This window comes from Mus caroli, chromosome 10 (assembly GCF_900094665.2).
Source record: "Mus caroli chromosome 10, CAROLI_EIJ_v1.1, whole genome shotgun sequence".
NCBI lineage: Eukaryota > Metazoa > Chordata > Mammalia > Rodentia > Muridae > Mus > Mus caroli.
Genome location: NC_034579.1, coordinates 21,209,479 through 21,227,522, shown reverse-complemented (window position 1 = coordinate 21,227,522; position 18,044 = coordinate 21,209,479). Strand labels below are relative to the sequence as shown.

Below are 18,044 nucleotides of genomic sequence, written 5' to 3'. Positions count from 1 at the left end.
TTCATGTGAAAATTAAAAACTGACTTTCATTTGCATAGGGCAACTGAAATAGAACAAGACCACATGTCTCCTGTCCTCATAGAGAATTTCTAGAAATCTTTATTATTAATAGGGGAAATTGTATTAGTAGAAAGTCAAAATTAATAGAAAAAGTAAAATCAGAGTCTGTGTCTTGGGACTCTTGAGGTTGCAGTGTCAGGACACTGTTGTATTGAGGAGAGGGGATGATATTTCCTGCTGGGAGGTTACAGTAGCACCAAGAGGACCTCGCTACAGTCGTCAGCATCTGCTGCCCTTGCTGTACAGGAAACCAGGAGAGGCAGATGGAGAAAGATGCAGAAGAACCACTGGTCTCCCTGCCCTGTGTACTATCAGAAGGTTCCCCTCCCTATGAAATACAGATCTGCAGTGCTTCAAAAGCACCAGTCCATGGTGCAAATGGTTACTCTGCCCCTGATCTGTCTCATCTCATGGTTTCTCAGTTCTGATGCTTAAAGATATACTGAGTTTCAAGTGCACCACATCAGATTAGCACTCTTAATTGATGGCTTTAAATACAGCCCTCCCCCGGCATGGAGACTTAAACCAAAACCAAAACCAAACAAAAACCCCAACAGTTTTGTGGCATCTATTTTCAAGTGCTGGGAGGCAGTTCTGAATCCAAAATGTACTATCAGGTTCTGAGAGATTGATAGACATATGATCTGGCTGCCCAGTGCGATGAGTGCCTGACATGGATTTGTTTTGTCCTTTCAAGGGAGTGAGAAAAATCGAGCCTGGATTGTATGAACAATTTATCAACCACAGATTTGGAGAAGAACTATTGTACCAGATAGATCTCTGCTCCATGCTGAAGAAAAAACAGAGCAATGGTTATTACCACTGTGAGTCTTCGATCGTGATCGGTGAGTTCCGTTGAGAACATCGTTCAGTACAGTTATTCATTATTTCTTGACATCACTTCTAAAATAAATATTTCAGGTTACTTGTGTACTTTTCAAAACACCGCAGGTTTTGTTTGTTTGTTTTGTGGTTGTTGCTGTTTTGTAGTACCACAGCGGTAAAAGTGGAGAGAACTTTTCTCTCGGCTTCTTAGGTCTTGAGATGCCCATGGAAATTTGTTTCAGTTTAATTTTATTTCATGGACATAAAGAAAACACATTCTTCAGGGAGCATCACATGGCCACACTGCTCCCCATCTGGCCTTAGCATGGTAGCTGCTATTAATAATGGCTGGTGACTGGCTCCGGAAATTTCACTACGGGAAGAGGAAGTATAGGTGGCCTGTGACAGTCAAGACTTTGTTGCTTCTATAAAGAAAACATACTTGAGGGGAAGCCAAGACCCACACAGAGATGGCTCGGTGCTCATGCGTGAAGGCTCCTGCAGGGTCATGAGACCAACTTGTTAGTTCCCAGGAGGAAAGTGTACACAGGAAGGAACTTTCCTTAAGCAGGCAGCTGCCATCGCCTGCCTTCTGGAAGGTGGGTACGTTTCACAGGAGCCTGCTCTGTGGGACTCAGCTGTACTGTTTCTAGTGAGACACCACTGCCAAGAAGTGAACTTGAAGTCAACCTGATTTACATGCCTTTGAAGTAACATGAAGATATATATACATTTGTAAATATTTCAAGTTCTTCGGCCAAAGTAATTTCTCACCATCTCAATTAAAAGGATCTATTTGTATCCTAAAAGAACCATCCTATAACTGAAGTTTATCGAAGGTTTTTAAAAAAAAATGTTCAAGGGGCGATTTTATTTTCGAATCCTCATTACAGAGTGTGACAGACATCATCACCCCAAAGGTCCGTTTTAAACTGAAGATTTAAAGTGGAGTTTGAGTTTTGAGTTTCACATCTGAAAACCCTCCTCCTATTTCAAGGAGGATGTTCAGGCTTTCAGAACCGGAGCAGGGGCCCTCTTCTGTCAGGTTCAGCTGACTTTCGCACAGAGGGGCGATGCAGATCCACTGTGCAGTGTGGATTTTGGCGAGTTTTCCAGGTTCCACTGTAACTAGGTTAGAGCAACCTCAAAAGCGGGTGCGGTGCTTCATTCGCTTCCAGCTGGTTAAGACGAAGAAAAGGTCGGACTTTACTGAAGAGCCTGAGATTTGCATTATAAAACCTATTGTGTACATCCCATCAGTGGCCAGCAGGGGGCTCTGTTCTACCAGCTCCAGCAGGTTTTCTGCATTCCTGTTCTTTTGCAGGCTGGTCATCACATATCCTCCACTGTAGAGAGTGTTCATCCATCCTCCATCTTCTACTGCAGAGTGAACGTTTCATCCTGCCCCGAACAATTCTGATTTTTTTTGTACCATTTAACATTTAAACTGTATTTTGCTTATTACGGATACTTTATTTTTTCTACCTATCTCGTTTAATTAAGACAATATGACTTTTAAAATGATGCCTCCTTCTAACGTAATTTATTATAATTAAGTTTAATCTAAACTGGAGTTGTCCCCCTTTCTTTGCGTCAATGCCTGCATAGAGGCCTGGGTCTCTCCTCTGTTACTCTCCACCCTGTTTTTGAGGCAGTGTGAGGCTGGAGCTCACTGGTTGTAGAGTGGCTGCTGAGCGACCCACCTGGATCCTCCTGTGTCTCCTTCCGTAGCTCTCCACCACGTCTGGCTTTCTGGTGGGTGTTGGGAGATGGAAGTAAGGTCTTCATACTTGCTACTTAGCACACTTACATCTTCCCAGCCCATATCTGCTATGCATCTCTGTAGCATCATTGCTATTCAGATAAAGATTAGCATGGAAATCTGGGCATTAAAACCGTGAAGCAGGGGTTTGATTTTAGGAGTATATTATTGCGCTAAATATCTTTGGCTATTCATCCAGCTTGGTAAGTGTGTACTAGAGATTACACATTGGCAGCCCTACATTCTGTATTTGATCAACAAAGAGCTTTGATGATTTGTTTCATAATTTGAGCACTTATTATGGTTTGAAGATAAAAAGTCTCTTATTGGTGTGTGTGTGTGTGTGTGTGTGTGTGTGTGTGTGTGTGTGTGTTTGAATACCTGATCCCCAGCTGGTGGCACCACTTGGGAACACTATGTGACCTTTTGGACAGTGGCTTTCATCCTTCCTATTGCTGTGACCCTTAATTCAGTTCCTCATGTTGTGGTGAGCCCCCACCACCATGAAATTATTTACTACTGCAATTCTGCTACTATTTATTATGAATCATAATGTAAAAGCCTATGTTTTCTGATGGTCTTGAGTGCCCCCCACCCCATGAAAGGGTGGTTAGACCCCTAAGGAATCATGACCCACTGTTTTGAGAACCACTGGCCTGGATGGAGAAGGTAGATTGCTAGGGATGGAATTTGAGGATCTCTGCTTCCCGATGTGTAGGAATATGAGCAAGCCCCCATAGCCATGCTCTGCTGCCAGCCTTCCTGTGTAGGGAGTGTAGCCCCAGCTGTGAGTTACAGCAAGCTTTCCTCCATCCCTGTTGTCTCCTTCTTACCACAGTGGGAATGGATATGCTCACCAATGTGGGATGATTTTATATTACAAACTTCAGATTTCTGCCTTCTTGTGAACACTCCCAATGTGGCTGTATGGTTCCAGTGTCCTTCGAACGACCTTCATTTCCTGCATGGAGTAGCAGGCTCACTCAAGTGTGTCTGAGTATTCGCCCTGCCCACTGTACATTCTCACTGCAGTCATTTCTTCTCTGTGTCTTCCCATGGAGTAAGTGTTAGAGGAATTTGAGAAAATGTACTGTTGTCCCACCCAGGCAGTGAGACTTTGTCTTGAGGATGAAAGGAAATGCCAAAGATCTGTGTAGAGTACCAGAGGGCTCATAGCATTTGAGCTCGAGTAGTGCTAATAAAGTACTTTTTATTTTTAAAAACTGTTTTTGTTTTTGTTTTTTTGAGACAGGGTTTTTCTGTATAGCCCTAGCTGTCCTGGAACTCACTTTGTAGACCAGGCTGGTCTCGAACTCAGAAATCCACCTGCCTCTGCCTCCCAAGTGCTGGGATTAAAGGCATGTGCCACCACCGCCTGGCAAAAACTGATGTTTATAGTTCACTTAAGTGAATATAAACTAAGTGAGTGAATACATCTGGTGTCATGTCTTATCATCTGTGGTTAGGTCGATATGTTAGGCCATTCCCAGTCTCTCTCTCTCTCTCTCTTCCTTCCTTTCTTTTTTCTTTCTTTCTTTCTTTCTTTCTTTCTTTCTTTCTTTCTTTCTTTCTTTCTTTCTTTCTTTCTTTCTTTCTTGTCTTTTGAGACAGGGTTTCTCTGTATAGATCTGGCTGTCCTGGAACTCACTCTGTAGACCAGGCTGGCCTTGAACTCAGAAATCCACCTGCCTCTGCCTCCCAAGTGCTGGGATTAAAGGTATATACCACCACTGCCCAGCCTCTCTGTCTTTGTTTTCAAGTGTATTCAGTTTTCATAGTTTATGCAGTTCTTTCTAGAAGGCCGCCCTATGAGAAGAACATTCTGCACTCTGCCTTATCCATAGTCCCCGTAGGTTTACAGCTTTCTCCCACAGAGTACAGGGAATGTTTTCAAACATTAGAAAAGACACATTTGAGATGTCTCATAAGTAAAACTTGAGATGGCAATATACTATCTATCATTGAGCCCCTTGGAAACCTAACGTCATTTAGCAGCTAAAATTTGAATCTAGAAAAAGGAACCCAGTTTTCCTGATGTAGCCAGGAATGAGAATATAGCCCAGAACCCCTAGGACTGTGTGGGCACTTGTCTTGAGTTAGGCATTTTAGTAGTGCTCAGGCATCTGTTTTCCATTTCTATCTCCTTAGGGAATGTAATTGACCCCTTTGGAAGGCTGATGAGCAGTTTAGGGTTTTCAAATACTGGTTTACTTTCAAGTGAGACATACTTTATAGGAAGCAGTGGTGAAATGGAAAGGTCTAGATGTCTTATTCCCAGAGCAGCGTATTTACTTATGACTTCTCAAAGCAGAGGTAGAAACAATAATTTTGGGGTGTGTGTGGTGGTTTGAATATGTTTGGCCCAAAGGGAGTGAGGTGTGACCTTGTTGGAGGAAATGTGTCACTGTGGGGTGGGCTTTGAAGCTCTGCTCCTGTTTGCCTTCAGAAAATGTAGAACTTTTAGCTCCTCCAGCACCAAGCCTGCCTGGATGTTACCAGGCTTCCTGCCTTGATGACAGTGGATTGAACCTCTGAATCTGTAAGCCAGTCCCAATGAAATGTTGTCCTTTATAAAAGTTGTCTTGGTCATGGTTAACACTAATTTGGTGACATAGTACCGTGTGTTTACTCCTCTCTGGGAGATCAGGAAGCAGAATAAGACACAGCCCTGGAGAACGAGACAGTGTCACTGACAGTTAAGACGGCTGTCGAAAGCAGAGAGGAAAGAAGAAGGCTTGTTCCTGGCAGTCTGGGCTTTGGTATCACATCATGGAAGAACATTGTAATCTTGTCTTGTGGGAGAGATGAGGGAGGAGAGTTTAACTGAGCATGGAGGAGATGAGGGGTGGAGTAGGAGGCGTTTTAGAGCAGCAGAGAGGGCGGCATCAGGCAGGGGCAGTGAGAACCACAGCAAACACCTGTGTGAACCAGCAGGATCAGTGGATGAGGACACTGCAAACTGGGTGTCCTAGGCTCTGTGTATGTGTGAACGAATGGGTAGGACTGCCCATGCTGAGGTGGTAAAAATAAACCAGAGAGAGCCGAAAGAATAGTTGAGGGATAAGTGGAGCTTAATTCTCAGACTCTTACAGATGCTTCTCATTTGTGATGGGCTATATACAGCCCAATAAACTTATGGCACGTTGAAAATACTCTTAAGTAGAGAGTATATTTATACACATAACCTAATGGCCATCATAGCTTAGGCAGGCCCACTGTGGCATGCAGTTTAACCTATAGTTGTGTAACTCATTCGGCACAAAGGTGTGTGTGTGTGTGTGTGTGTGTATATGTGTGTAAAAGTCAAAGGGCAAACTCATATATCATTTCTCAGGAGCTGTCCACCTTTCTCTTTTTCAGACAGGGTTTTCACTGGTCTTGAACTCACTGAGGAGGCTTAGCTGACCTGTGAACCTCAGGGATCCACCTGACTCTGTTTCCCAGAACTACAATTACAAACAAGCCAATTCACCCAGCTTTCCCCCTCCCCCATCTTGTTTTATTTTAATATTTTTAGCTTTAAATTTCATTTTTTATTTTAATAAGTCATTTTATACAATACATTCTAATCACTCTTTTCCCCTCCCCCAACTCCCCCAGTCTCCCAGTCTCCCCACTTTCCTACCTACCCATGTCTTTATCCCTTTCTTTAAAAACAAGCAAAAAACCCCCCAAGAAACACACATTCTCTCTCTCTCTCTCTCTCTCTCTCTCTCTTTCTCTCTCTCTCTCTCTCTCTCTCTCCACAAAACACAATCAAAATATATAAGCAAAAGACTAATAAGAAAAAATTGCCCACACTCAGCATTCTAAGAGTCTAAAGTGTGGCAGTTATATCCAGTGAGGCTCTTTGGAGAAGACACTTTTTCCTTTGTAACTATTTACCCACCTTTTCATATGGGTTCTGTGACTGAACTCAGGTCTTCAAGCTTGCTCAGGTCAGCAAGCACTTTACCAACTGAGCTCTGTCTACCTCCCACCTTACCACTTTCGGAGAGTCCGAAGTCACTAAGTAGCCAAGGATGACCCTGAATTTAGGATTCTCCTCCCTTCACCTCCCAAATGTTGAGATATGCTAATACAATTTTGACTAAATGTGTGTATCCAAATGTCACAGGGTATACAACATTGTGTGTAGAGTGCTGATAGCTTGCTCTTGCAATCATGCGATCGACAGACAGCTCAGTTCCACCTGAGGTCTGGAGACAGAGTCATGCTGTACATTGCTAGCCCAGGAAGAGGCCATAATTCAGATGGAAAACATAGTCTCTTCTGACTGTGGATTGCTTTTGCTCTACTGTTAAGCAGAAAATTGGAGCTGAACCATTGTAAATCAGGAGAGCATGAATGACTGAGTCTGTCAATGGTAGTAGGCCAACAGAATACAAGGCCCAGACTGTAGGGCTGAAAGCCTAAGGAGAATCCTGAGTGAGCCCAGTCCATGCGTTCATGTAGAGATCCTGCTCATTGTGAATGTCCCCAGGAGCCCTGGTGGTTAGCTGTAGAGATCATCCTTTGAGTCTGAAAAGCTTGTCTTGTTCCATCCGGGCTTTTTGAATACTTGGGCAGGGGATGCTTTAGCCAATGAGAAGGACTTGTTTTGAACATGCAGTTGAATGGCTGAGGACCCTTACCTCTGACTTGAGTGTCCCAATTTCTAGTGATGTGTGACTTAGGGGTCAGGACACAAAGCTGCCCACTTGGGCTTGTGTGTACTTGCACTGTGTGTGTGTGTGTATGTGTGTGTGTGTATGTGTGTGTGTATGTGTGTGAACTCTCTACAGAAAGGAGCACTGCCAGGAATGAAGAGATGGCTCAGCAGTTAAAAGTACTTGCTGTTCTTTATACCTGAGGTCAGCTCTCAGTACCCTTGAGGGTCTCACAACTGTGGATAAATCCAGTTCCCTTCTAGGAGATTAGATGCCCTCTTCTGTGTGGCCCTCCCCCCTCCCCCTCCCTCCCCTCCCCCTCCTTCCCTCTCCCTCTCCCTCTCTCTCTCTCTCTCTGTCTCTCTCTCTCTGTCTCTCTCTCTGTCTCTCTGTCTCTCTGTCTCTCTGTCTCTCTCACACACACATACATAAATAAACATATTTTCCAAAAANTGGATTTTTTTTTTTCTCCTAGTGAATGGAAATTAATAGTAAAATTTATGAGATTTATCTTTCCCTCTCCCCCTCCTCCTTCCCCTCCCCCTCCCCCTCCCCCTCCTTCCCTCTCCCTCTCCCTCTCTCTCTCTCTCTCTGTCTCTCTCTCTCTGTCTCTCTCTCTGTCTCTCTGTCTCTCTCACACACACATACATAAATAAACATATTTTCCAAAAAGATAAAAATAAACCTTAAAAAAAAAAAAAAGCAAGCCAGTGTGACTCACCTTGGTTTGCACTTGAGGAACTCGGAGAAGGAAATCAGTGGGGTTTGTTTATCCCCACTGGGTGAAAGACAGGAAAGAAATCTGAGAGCTTTCTAGAATCCTTGAGCCTAGAGCTTTGTTTGATAAACATTTAAAACATTTAGCTTGGCAGCGTGTGTGTGACTCATATCATATGCCCACTTGAAGATCCACTCAGTAAAGAGAGGTATTTGGTGATAGATCTGTCCTTACCTGACTCTTTATTTTCTTTTTGCAGTAGAAAATGCACTTCCTTGTGTTTGTCTGTGGATGAACCGCGGTTCTAATAACTTGCTAAATACCTTTGTGGGTTTTGCAATCTTTGAAAAAAATATTTTAGGTTCACCAGCTAGACACCTTTAATGTGTTCTTGAAGACAAAGTTGTTTTTTTTATAAAAATATAAGACACCATTTGCCCCTTCCACTGGGTCATGCTAAAGCAGTGGTGAGTAAAAGGAGAGAGGGAGGGAGGGAGGGAGGGAGGGAGAGAGGGAGGGAGGGAGAGAGGGAAAGAGAGACTGACTGACTCAGACTTGTGTTTCTGTGTCTATGTGACTGTATCTTTGTCATGTGTATGTGTAGGCATAATTTTTCAGTCTATTTTATTTGGGTTCTTTTGTCTCTACCTCCCTTCCAACCTTTATTTCTTCTAACATCCCAACACTAGGTAGGGGAGAAAGAAGGTTAGAGTCAGATTGGCTTGGAGAGAAGGTCTTGAGTGTTTGTAGATGCTGCAGTCTAAAGTGGTCATTACCCTTCTCCCAGCTGTTTTCTTGAAGAACAATTGACAGACTATGGTACTGACAATAGACAGACTATGGTACTGATAAATGATAGACTATGGTACTGACAGGTGTTTTTTAAAAAATAAAAACACAGACTTGTCATAGTTTGTACAATTGGCACTGCAGATGATAAAAACTAAGATGCAGATGATAAAAACTCAGATTCTGAAGTAAAATTCGGGAACCCGGCTCTGGTGGGATGAGTCAGAGAGTAAGGCTGCTTGCTTCCATGCCTGACATTCATCTCTGACTTTGCAGATGCCATACTCATGTTCCAGCTACAAAAGAGGGTAAGAAGAATGCTAGAAATCTCAACTCTATTACCACGAGCTTGCCAACATCCTAAACTTAAAGTATTTCCCACAGTTTTTATTACAGGAAATCATGCGCAGAGGAGTAGAGATTGTAGTGTGTGACAATGAACTGTCTTCTTGGTTTGTTTTTAATCTGTCACATCATATAAAATTTAGAAAACCCCGTTCTGTGATGTGTAATGCGAAGGCCACACACATTCAGATCATGCACGAGAAGGAGGTTTTACTTGTAGATTCTCTGGGAAGGTATCATCACCATCAAGATAGAGATCAGTTCCAACACTCCAGCCTTTCACCTCTGTTCCTGGCTGGTCCACACGTAAAGCCTTTCTAGTGAGATGGGGTGATGTTACTGGAGGTGAGTTTTTGATGCCATATGATGCAGTTGTGCTGAAACCTGGAAGGTGTTAGTTAACTCCATGGATTTACAAGCTCACATAGGGGCAAAGATCCACTGGAGGACCAAGAGAGAGGAAAGGGTCTGTATGAAAAGGATGAGAAGAAGTTCATTGTGACCTAACTTGAAGACATCACAACGTGTCAGGCTTGAGTACAGACAACAACACAGACTCTTCACAACTCTCTTGAGTTCAGTAAATATCTATAAGAATAACCCCATATAAAACTCCGTGGGAGGAGAGGCTGTCAAAAAATTTGCATCTCACAAAGAATCCTTAAGGAAAAGCATTCCAAAGCCTGCTGCAATAAATGAGTCTAAGAAATCATGGATTTTGGCTTTCAGAATTTTGGCCAATATTATTTCCATAGACTAGTTATTTTTTGGTTTTTTTTTTAAAGGTTTATTTATTTATTATATGTAAGTACACTGTAGCTGTCTTCAGATACTCCAGAAGAGGGCATCAGATTTCGTTAAGGATGGTTGTGAGCCACCATGTGGTTGCTGGGATTTGAACTCGGGACCTTCAGAAGAGCAGTCGGCGCTCTTAACCACTAAGCCATTTCACCAGCCCCATAGACTAGTTTTAATGGTACTTGTTACTCTGTATATTAAAATACAAACTAGTTTAATTTTCTGTCTTACTTTTTCTGTCTCCCCATCTCCCCATTTAACTTCCAATTGAAAGTTCCGAGGTAAAAAATGTAACAACTGCCAAAATAAGGCAGTCTCTCAGGGACAGAGCTCTAGAAAGTAACCATGTCCCGAAATCTAGATTCTGTAGTCTAACAATGTCTGTTTTGTGATGGAGCTAAGTTGAGAAGTTTTTGTTTCTTTTGCAGAGGCCAATGGGGAAATGATTAAGAACATTTCACATTTTAGGCTGATCACAATGAATCCATCTTAAGCATGTTAGGAGGGCGATCAGGTTGTCATCCAAGGGAACTGTGTTCCATTTCTTGTTTGACACCTTCAGTTAACTGGACATTTTTGTTTGTTTGTTTAAACGTATCACCTAGTTTAATGACAACACAATACGAGATACTTGATTGTTTCCTTTGTAACGTAAATTGGCTGACTATAGTTTACCATCTGCATGGCGTCTTATGTAAATGGAAAGAAGGATCTACTTACTACTGTGCTGTGATAGAAAGAAGAAAACCAAGACTCTTCTGGCTTGGCCATTGCCTCACATGACCTTATTTAACAAGTACAATATTGTTGAAAAAGTTGAGCTTTTGATATGCTAAATATTATATATTAATGGATTTATTGATTGATTATATATAAATTAATTTATATATATATTGAATTTAAACTCAGTTTTCATATACTTTTTTGATAAAACATTTGTTTTCCAAGAAGAAATTTGAAATTTCATTTTTACATGCCCCTTACCCAGATGAAGAGCAACCTAACATTGGAATTCTTGGGTCATTTCTTTATATTTGTATGATTCAGACAAAGCTTTAAGATATGTAACTGAGAAGATTAACCCTGGAGTGGCTCACAGTATTTTAACTGGCCTATCAGATGTTAATCTGGATGCTGGCACAAAGTGGCAGTTGTGGTCTAGGCTAGTCTGAAAATCCATCCATCTGCCGGTGTGTGGTCGCACCATGTGGCTTATTAGACATCTTGGGAGGCATGGATTAAGGAGGCAACACTAAGTGGGAATTCTCTTCTAACAAAATCAGCTGTTTGACTAGGATGGAGCAGTGATAGATCACCTTGTGAGTCGTTTGTGGAGCCTTCAATTTGAAGTGTATTTTCAAAAAGTTAAAATATTGAACTCCCAGTTTAAAAAAAAATTACGAATAAAATTCTGTACAGGGGAGTTGGTTTTCTTTGTGTAGCCACTGATAGGGCAATCATTCTCCATTGGATGGCAGTGGGTCCAAGAGTATGTGGACAGTACAAATTGTACTTTGTGGTCTTAAAACAAGAAAACCAAGAGGATACAAGTTGGGTGGGCGTAGGCTGGTGAGTGTGATTAAAATATGTTTATGAAATTCTCAAAGAACTAAAAATAAAAACAATGCAGGGGATTATATAACTGCCAGGAGATAAAGCTAAAAGCCAGCATTTAGCCATGAACTCATATCCATTGTAGTAATGTACACTGAACGCACCCAAGATGGGTCATATCAACAGTCAGTCAAGGAAGGGGGAGGGGCTCCCGGGCTCTACCCCACCTCTTCACTCCTGGCTCTTCATATGTCCTGAAGAGGGAGAATCACTATCTATAGTTGTATACCCTATCACTGCATACTGAGCCCACCAAGCTCCCATGGGCAGCTGTAAACCCACAGGCACATGGATGGCCCTGTTCACCTTGGGTCATACAATGAAATAGATATACATAAGTGCTAGAGAGATACTTACGGGGAGGTGGGAGGGGAAGGAAGTCTGTATGCAAGGCATGCATATGTGAAATTGGAAAGAAAGTAAAATAAATGTTAAAAAATAAGAAATGAATATGAGGCTATCCTGTTGCCAGTAGTCAGTCTAGCTAATCCATCACATTATCATGGTGTCTATGATAAAAGTCTATGATAAAAACTACTACATAATAATATTTCCCAAATGCTCAGCATATAGTTCTGACATATGGTGTTACATATGTGTGTATTTTGGAGTACTTACTACAAACATATTCTTACTTTTCTAATAGTAGAACACCTGTTTTTATATGTATTATTAAATTACCATTAAAGACCTGCATTATTCCCGAGCCTTCATCAGATTGGTTCATGATCAGCACTGCATTTCAAAAGCAAGGATGCACATGTAGGTTTCTGTAATGTTTGATATGGCATATATGCATCTATGCCATAGGCATAGGTTGTGAAACTGCTAGCTCATCTCCAGACAAAGCTTTAAGATATGTAATTGAGAAGATTCATCCTGGAGTGGCTCACAGTATTTTAACTGGCCTATCGGATGAGCAGGTGGCTCCCTCAGTTGCTCACTAAATAGTTTGAAGCAGAGTACTCTTCTAAACTCCGAGCTTGCAGACTCAGCTAGATCAGCTGCTGAATAGACCCCAAGAACCTTACTGCTTCTGGCTCCCCACTGCTGCGATTACAGCTGGGTGCCACCATATCCAGCTTTTGTCTGTGGGTGCTGGGAATTGAACTAAGGTCTTCATGTTTCTGCTGCAAACACTTCTCAAGAGTTCCGTCTCCCAGGCCCCCTTTCTTCCCTTTTTTATTTCATCAAGGCTCCTAGCCTGTGGGATGGTGTTCTTTCAGGGTGGGTCTTTTTTCCTCAGCTAATCCCCTCTGGACACACCCATCAGAGATACCCAGAAGTATATCTCTCTCTAAATATTCTAAATCAGTAGTTCTCAACCAATGGGCTGTAACAGCTTTGGGTCAGTTTGTTCCAATACAAATACACCCTACACATTAGATATTTGCATTATGATTCACAACCGTAGCAAAATTGCAGTTATGAAGTAGCAATGGAAAACATTTTATGGTTGGGGGTCATCACAACATGAGGGATGTATTAAAGGATCAAAGCATTAGGATGGCAGTGTTATAAATCCAATTGACAAAGACAAGCAACTATCATGATGTCTGTGAGTGCATAGTGTACATACAGACATGGATGAAGATGGTTTAGTTGTGTGAGCTGTGATAAAGTTGACAAATGTATATATTATTCAAAATAATCTGGTAATGAGAGGAGATCATAGGAGACACAGTTGTCATACACAGTCAGTCCTTCTCCATATTAGTGAGGGGTGGAAGAACCAGGGCTAGAACCGGGGGGAGAGAGAGAGAGAGAGAGAGAGAGAGAGAGAGAGAGAGAGAGATCGCACTAGTGAGCCAGCAGAGTACAGAGCTGAAAACCCAGTGAGTGAGGTAGACTCAGGCCCTTTTCTAGTTATGCTGCTGCTTCCCACATACACAGCTTTGTGCACAGCACTTGACTCCAAGCCATCTATAAAATGAGGACAGTGGTTGTGACCCCCTGCGTCTCCTGTGAATGCTGAATGAGGTCATACAGACGCAGTTAACATCAGGCCTGACTACGTTGTGCTCATAATTGCTGCCTTGTGTGGCTTTCCTGAGCCCAGGAGAGGACTTAAGGAAAAGTTAGTAAAAGAAAAAGAAAATGCTACGTTTTTTTGTTTGTTTGTTTTTAATCTGTATTGGGAATACAGGCAGCAAGAATTCAGATTCTTAGGAGGGTCAAGGCATTCAAACAGTGTACTGAAGAATTTGTAAACTGTCTTTACTGGCCATCTTTTCCAATGGGAGAGAGTAACCTGAGATCTGGTGTTTAGCCTGATGTCTGAGTAACCTATGAAGTTCCTTCAATGGTTAGGTTCCACACTTCATCGATTTTGTGCAAAACTGCAGCTTTCGTTATAACTAGATTGTTATTCCTGCCTGTCTGATTAAATGCTAGGGAAGTAAAATTCTCATCTTCCAGCTCCATATGAAAATCCAGTTTCCATTCTCTTTTCTTGTATCATGATCCTTAATCCAGGAATGGCATGAGGCACAACAGTAGAGAGCAAAGGGCTTTAGTTGCCAGGCTTTCAGAATTGTGTTCAGGGTTCATTCATTCTGGCTGCATTAGTGGTTCATTCACAACTCCCTGTAGGCATCTGAAACATTGTTAACTATTGTGTATATAAAGGCTTCTCCTTTCCTTTAGAACATCATCGGTCTAGTTTGGATTGCTACAATGTATCATTCAGTTTATTAAGCAGATAATTCTGAACCTGTTAAGTGCCAGACATTATGCTGTGTATTGACCATCAAAGATGGGCCAGCAGGAACCTCTCTCTCAAGTTGCCTTTCTAGTGGGAAGTCAGGCAGACAGTCAATTACAATTTAAGGTGGCAATGACTGTACTGGACTCAATGGGAGCCAAGCAAGGATACTAGCCAACAGTATACGTCATGCTTTTCAAAGACGCTTTTAACACCCAAACTCTTTGCTTACCCTTGAGCAAGTAACTTGTGTCAGTTTTTGCAGTTGTGTTGTTAAAGCCCCAAAAGGACAGACTATAGAAAGCTGGAAGTTTCTGTAGATGATGGATCTTGGTTAAGTCCCCGAAAGGCAGGAATCCTCCCTTAGTAATGCTGGGTTTTCTTGCTTCTGGGTCTATAGCTGAAAATAGAGGGCTCGCCCTCTTTTGGACCCTGCGTTCTCATCTGCTCTGATTGGTTGAACTTCTCAGTTTCAAAGTTAAGTTTACCCTTAGAGCCCCTGTGCTTCCTGTATTAGCACACGGAATGTGTTCATTGTGGTGACCGCTGTGTGGCAGGCTGGAGATGCTGAGTATCAGACCCCCTGTCACTGTCAGCTAGCTGTCTGCCCATGCTCTCTGCCCTCTGAGCAGGGAGGGTGAGTCTCCCATGTAATTTACTTCTCAGCACAGGAAAGGGCTTTGGCTACACATGTTGTTTAAAGCTGGGCAGCATTTGCATGAAAGAACAGACCGATAGTAACCATGAGGAGGCATTTGAGAACTGGCATCAAGCAGCATTTCATTAGATGAGATCTTAGATACCCGTTGTGGATTAATTGGTAAAGAACGAGCTGGCTGGGGAGGCTCATATCTACAGCTCCATTACTTGAGAAGCCAAGGCAGGATTGCTGTGAATTGTGGCTACCCTGCACTATAGAGTGAGACTTCAAAATCACAGCACAAAACCAAGTAGAGACTTATTTCTATATCCTTAGTTTTCTATGTATCTCTGCCCTTCCCTTAACTCACATATGCTTTGGATGGCTTGTTATATTTTTCTTCCGTATGCTTTATAGGAAAAAAAAATCTTTCCAATTACATGTTAAAATTACACCGAGAATGGCAATTTACAACTACACATTTCTATAACTTTTAACTTACAAAAAGAAAGAAAGTACTGTAAAGAGAGGCAGGAAGTCTGCTGGGATCTGACCCAGTAGGAGTGACAAGCCAGTAAGGAGTCACATACTTCAGAGGCAGGTCTAGACAGACAGACTGACAGAAACTCCTGAAGGGCGTATAGTAGAGCCTTTCCTTCCCCTTACAGAGGAGATAAGGACAGCGTTTGCATATCAGTATTCCTGATGTAGCTTCTGGGTCTGCGCAACAGACCAGTGCTTATTGTGAAGTTGTTTTTCTTCGATTAACATCGAGAAATCAGGCTTTGGATGTAGCTCAGTTGGAAGAGAGCTTTCCCAGAAAGCCCTCATGCTTCATTTCAGCACCAGGAGTGGGGGCACATGCCCATGGACCAGCACGTGGGAGGTGGACCCAGGAGGATCTAAAGCTCAGAGTCATGATTGGCTCTGTGGGTAGTTGAGGCCAGCTTTGTCTAGTGACCCTGTCTCTAAACAAACAAACATAAAGAAATAAACTACAGTGTTGGGTATGATTATCCTATTTCCTTCAGGCGCAATAATTCGTCTTTTGAGATCTTAGTGTTTGTGATTTTTGTTCACTAACTTTATTAAGCATTTATGTGTATGTGTACACGTTCAGATATATCCTGTGTGCATATGTGTGCAGGTGCGTAGGCGTGTGTGTGTGTGTGTGTGTGTGTGTGTGTGTGTGTGTAGCAGAGGTCAAGATAGGGTGTTATCCTCCATTTTTTTGAGACCAGGTCTCCCACTGAATCTGGAGCTTGCCAATTTTGCCAGACTGACTGGCAGCGAGCCCAAGGGACATCCTTTTCTCTGCCTTGTGGCACATGCTGCCTTGCCCAGCTTTTACATAACACTGGGGATTTGAACTCAGATCCTCATGTTTGCATTGCAAACAGTTTGCTGACTGAGCCCTTCCTCTAGCTGGTCTAGGGCCTTAGCCTATGTTCCATTGAAACTGTGGCATTTTTCTCTTAACGGTTTCCTTTTGTGTGCCACCTATCACACAATCACAGACTCTCCATGCGGTGTTCCTTGTTTTAAATGCATATATGTTCCAGAATTTGGAGTGATAGAGCAGGTCTTTCCTCTCATCATACTTTAGGATTTAATGTCCTTTTTCTCACCACTATTTTGAATAAAAGGCTCTTTTTATTTTCTTTCTTACATTTCTACAAGTTATTCAACTTAATGTTTTCTTTAACCAATCAGCCGAAAGAAACCATCAATCAAGAATTGATGACAACAACAACAATTTGTATAGCTTTATAGTCACATTAAGTAATTAATCAGAAACCGGGTCTCTCTCTCTGCAGCCCAGGCTGGCCAAGAACTGGTGGACCCTCAGCCTCAGTGCTAAGTGTGGAGTGTGCAGGTGTTCACTGACAGCTCTGGCTTCAGAGTCAGGACAGAAAGATTTGCTCTTTATTTTGAGTAGAACTTTTCCTCAAAAGTGCTCTGAAGTCCACGTGTGTGTGTGTGTGTGTGTGTGTGTGTGTGTGTAGATGTATAATTAGTCACAAATGAAAAATGATGAGCAGAGAACAGTTGCATCATACTTAGGCCTATTAGAGACAGTAACTGGACTCAGTACTTCAAATGTCGTGGACATGAGGCAGTTGCCACCCTCCGAGTATTGGTTTCATTCCCGCCATTTTCGACCCTTATAAGAAAACCCCCAAATCCTAGAGGAGATCTATAGTGCTCTAAGCACCATTTGCCTGCAGTCGGGCTCCCAAGAGAAGCAAGCACAAAAGGTTAAGGTTTGTGTTTACATCAACGCTCTCAAACTTTATGTGCCAAATACGCCTCTCTCTCAGTTTTATTTTTAAGATAGTCCTCACTGTGTAGCCCAGGCTGGTCCTCAGCCTCCTCAGTGTGAGGTTGACCTCATATATTGCTAAAGTGAGTGTGCCATTCTTCCCTAAAGCACAGAGCCCTGGGAGGTGGCTCATGAGTGGCAGAGGCTATTGATCTCCTGCGGGACAGCTCTTATTGGGCACTTGCTCCTGACTGAGTCCTCTCTCCACGAGTGGGAGGCAGCATCTCTAAGCGTCAGCTCCAAAGGGACCTGTGCATAGGCCCTCTGTCTTTAAATGTGATCATATCATGCTAGCAGTGTTAATAAAGCCTGTGGTGGTGAAATGTGGAGAACAGAGTGAAGATTTTAAGTGTGCTACCATGAGGACTGGCTGCCATTAATCTCTGTGCGTACAGTGTCATTTCGTACATTTGGCTAAGAGCCAGACAAGTTGGTTTCGCATCCCACTCCAGCTTTTCCCCCCCTTACTTTTCTGCGATTAAGTTGGAGATTTTGGGCTAGCTCATACTTCCTGGAGCTGTTGTAAGGATCAAACAGATGAGTAAAATATTCTATGGAGTGTTGCAAGTGCCTGGCATGTAGGCAGTACCAGCCGATTGTTAGATTCTTTTTTTTTTTAAATTAGGTATTCACTTAATTTACATTTCCAATGCTATCCCAAAAGTCCCCCACACCCTCCCCCACCCACTCCCCTACCCACCCACTCCCACTTCTTGGCCCTGCCATTCCCCTGTACTGAGGCATATAAAGTTTGCAAGACCAATGGGCCTCTCTTTCCACTGATGGCCGACTAGGTCATCTTCTGATACATATGCAG

General features: G+C 42.6%; 1 protein-coding gene across 4 annotated transcripts in view; it reads left to right on the top strand.

Annotated features, from left to right (window-relative positions):
• Akap7 (A-kinase anchoring protein 7) overlaps positions 1-18,044 on the top strand; it is a 121,307-nt gene that overhangs the window by 69,965 nt on the left and 33,298 nt on the right. For all 4 annotated transcript variants that reach the window (XR_003837806.1, XM_021174351.2, XM_021174352.2 and 1 more), the window contains exon 7: positions 758-905. Coding sequence is in view for 3 of the 4 variants with exons in the window: in XM_021174351.2 (XP_021030010.1) it covers positions 758-905 (148 nt within the window). In the remaining variant the exon portion in view is untranslated. The remainder of the gene's footprint in view (positions 1-757; positions 906-18,044) is intronic.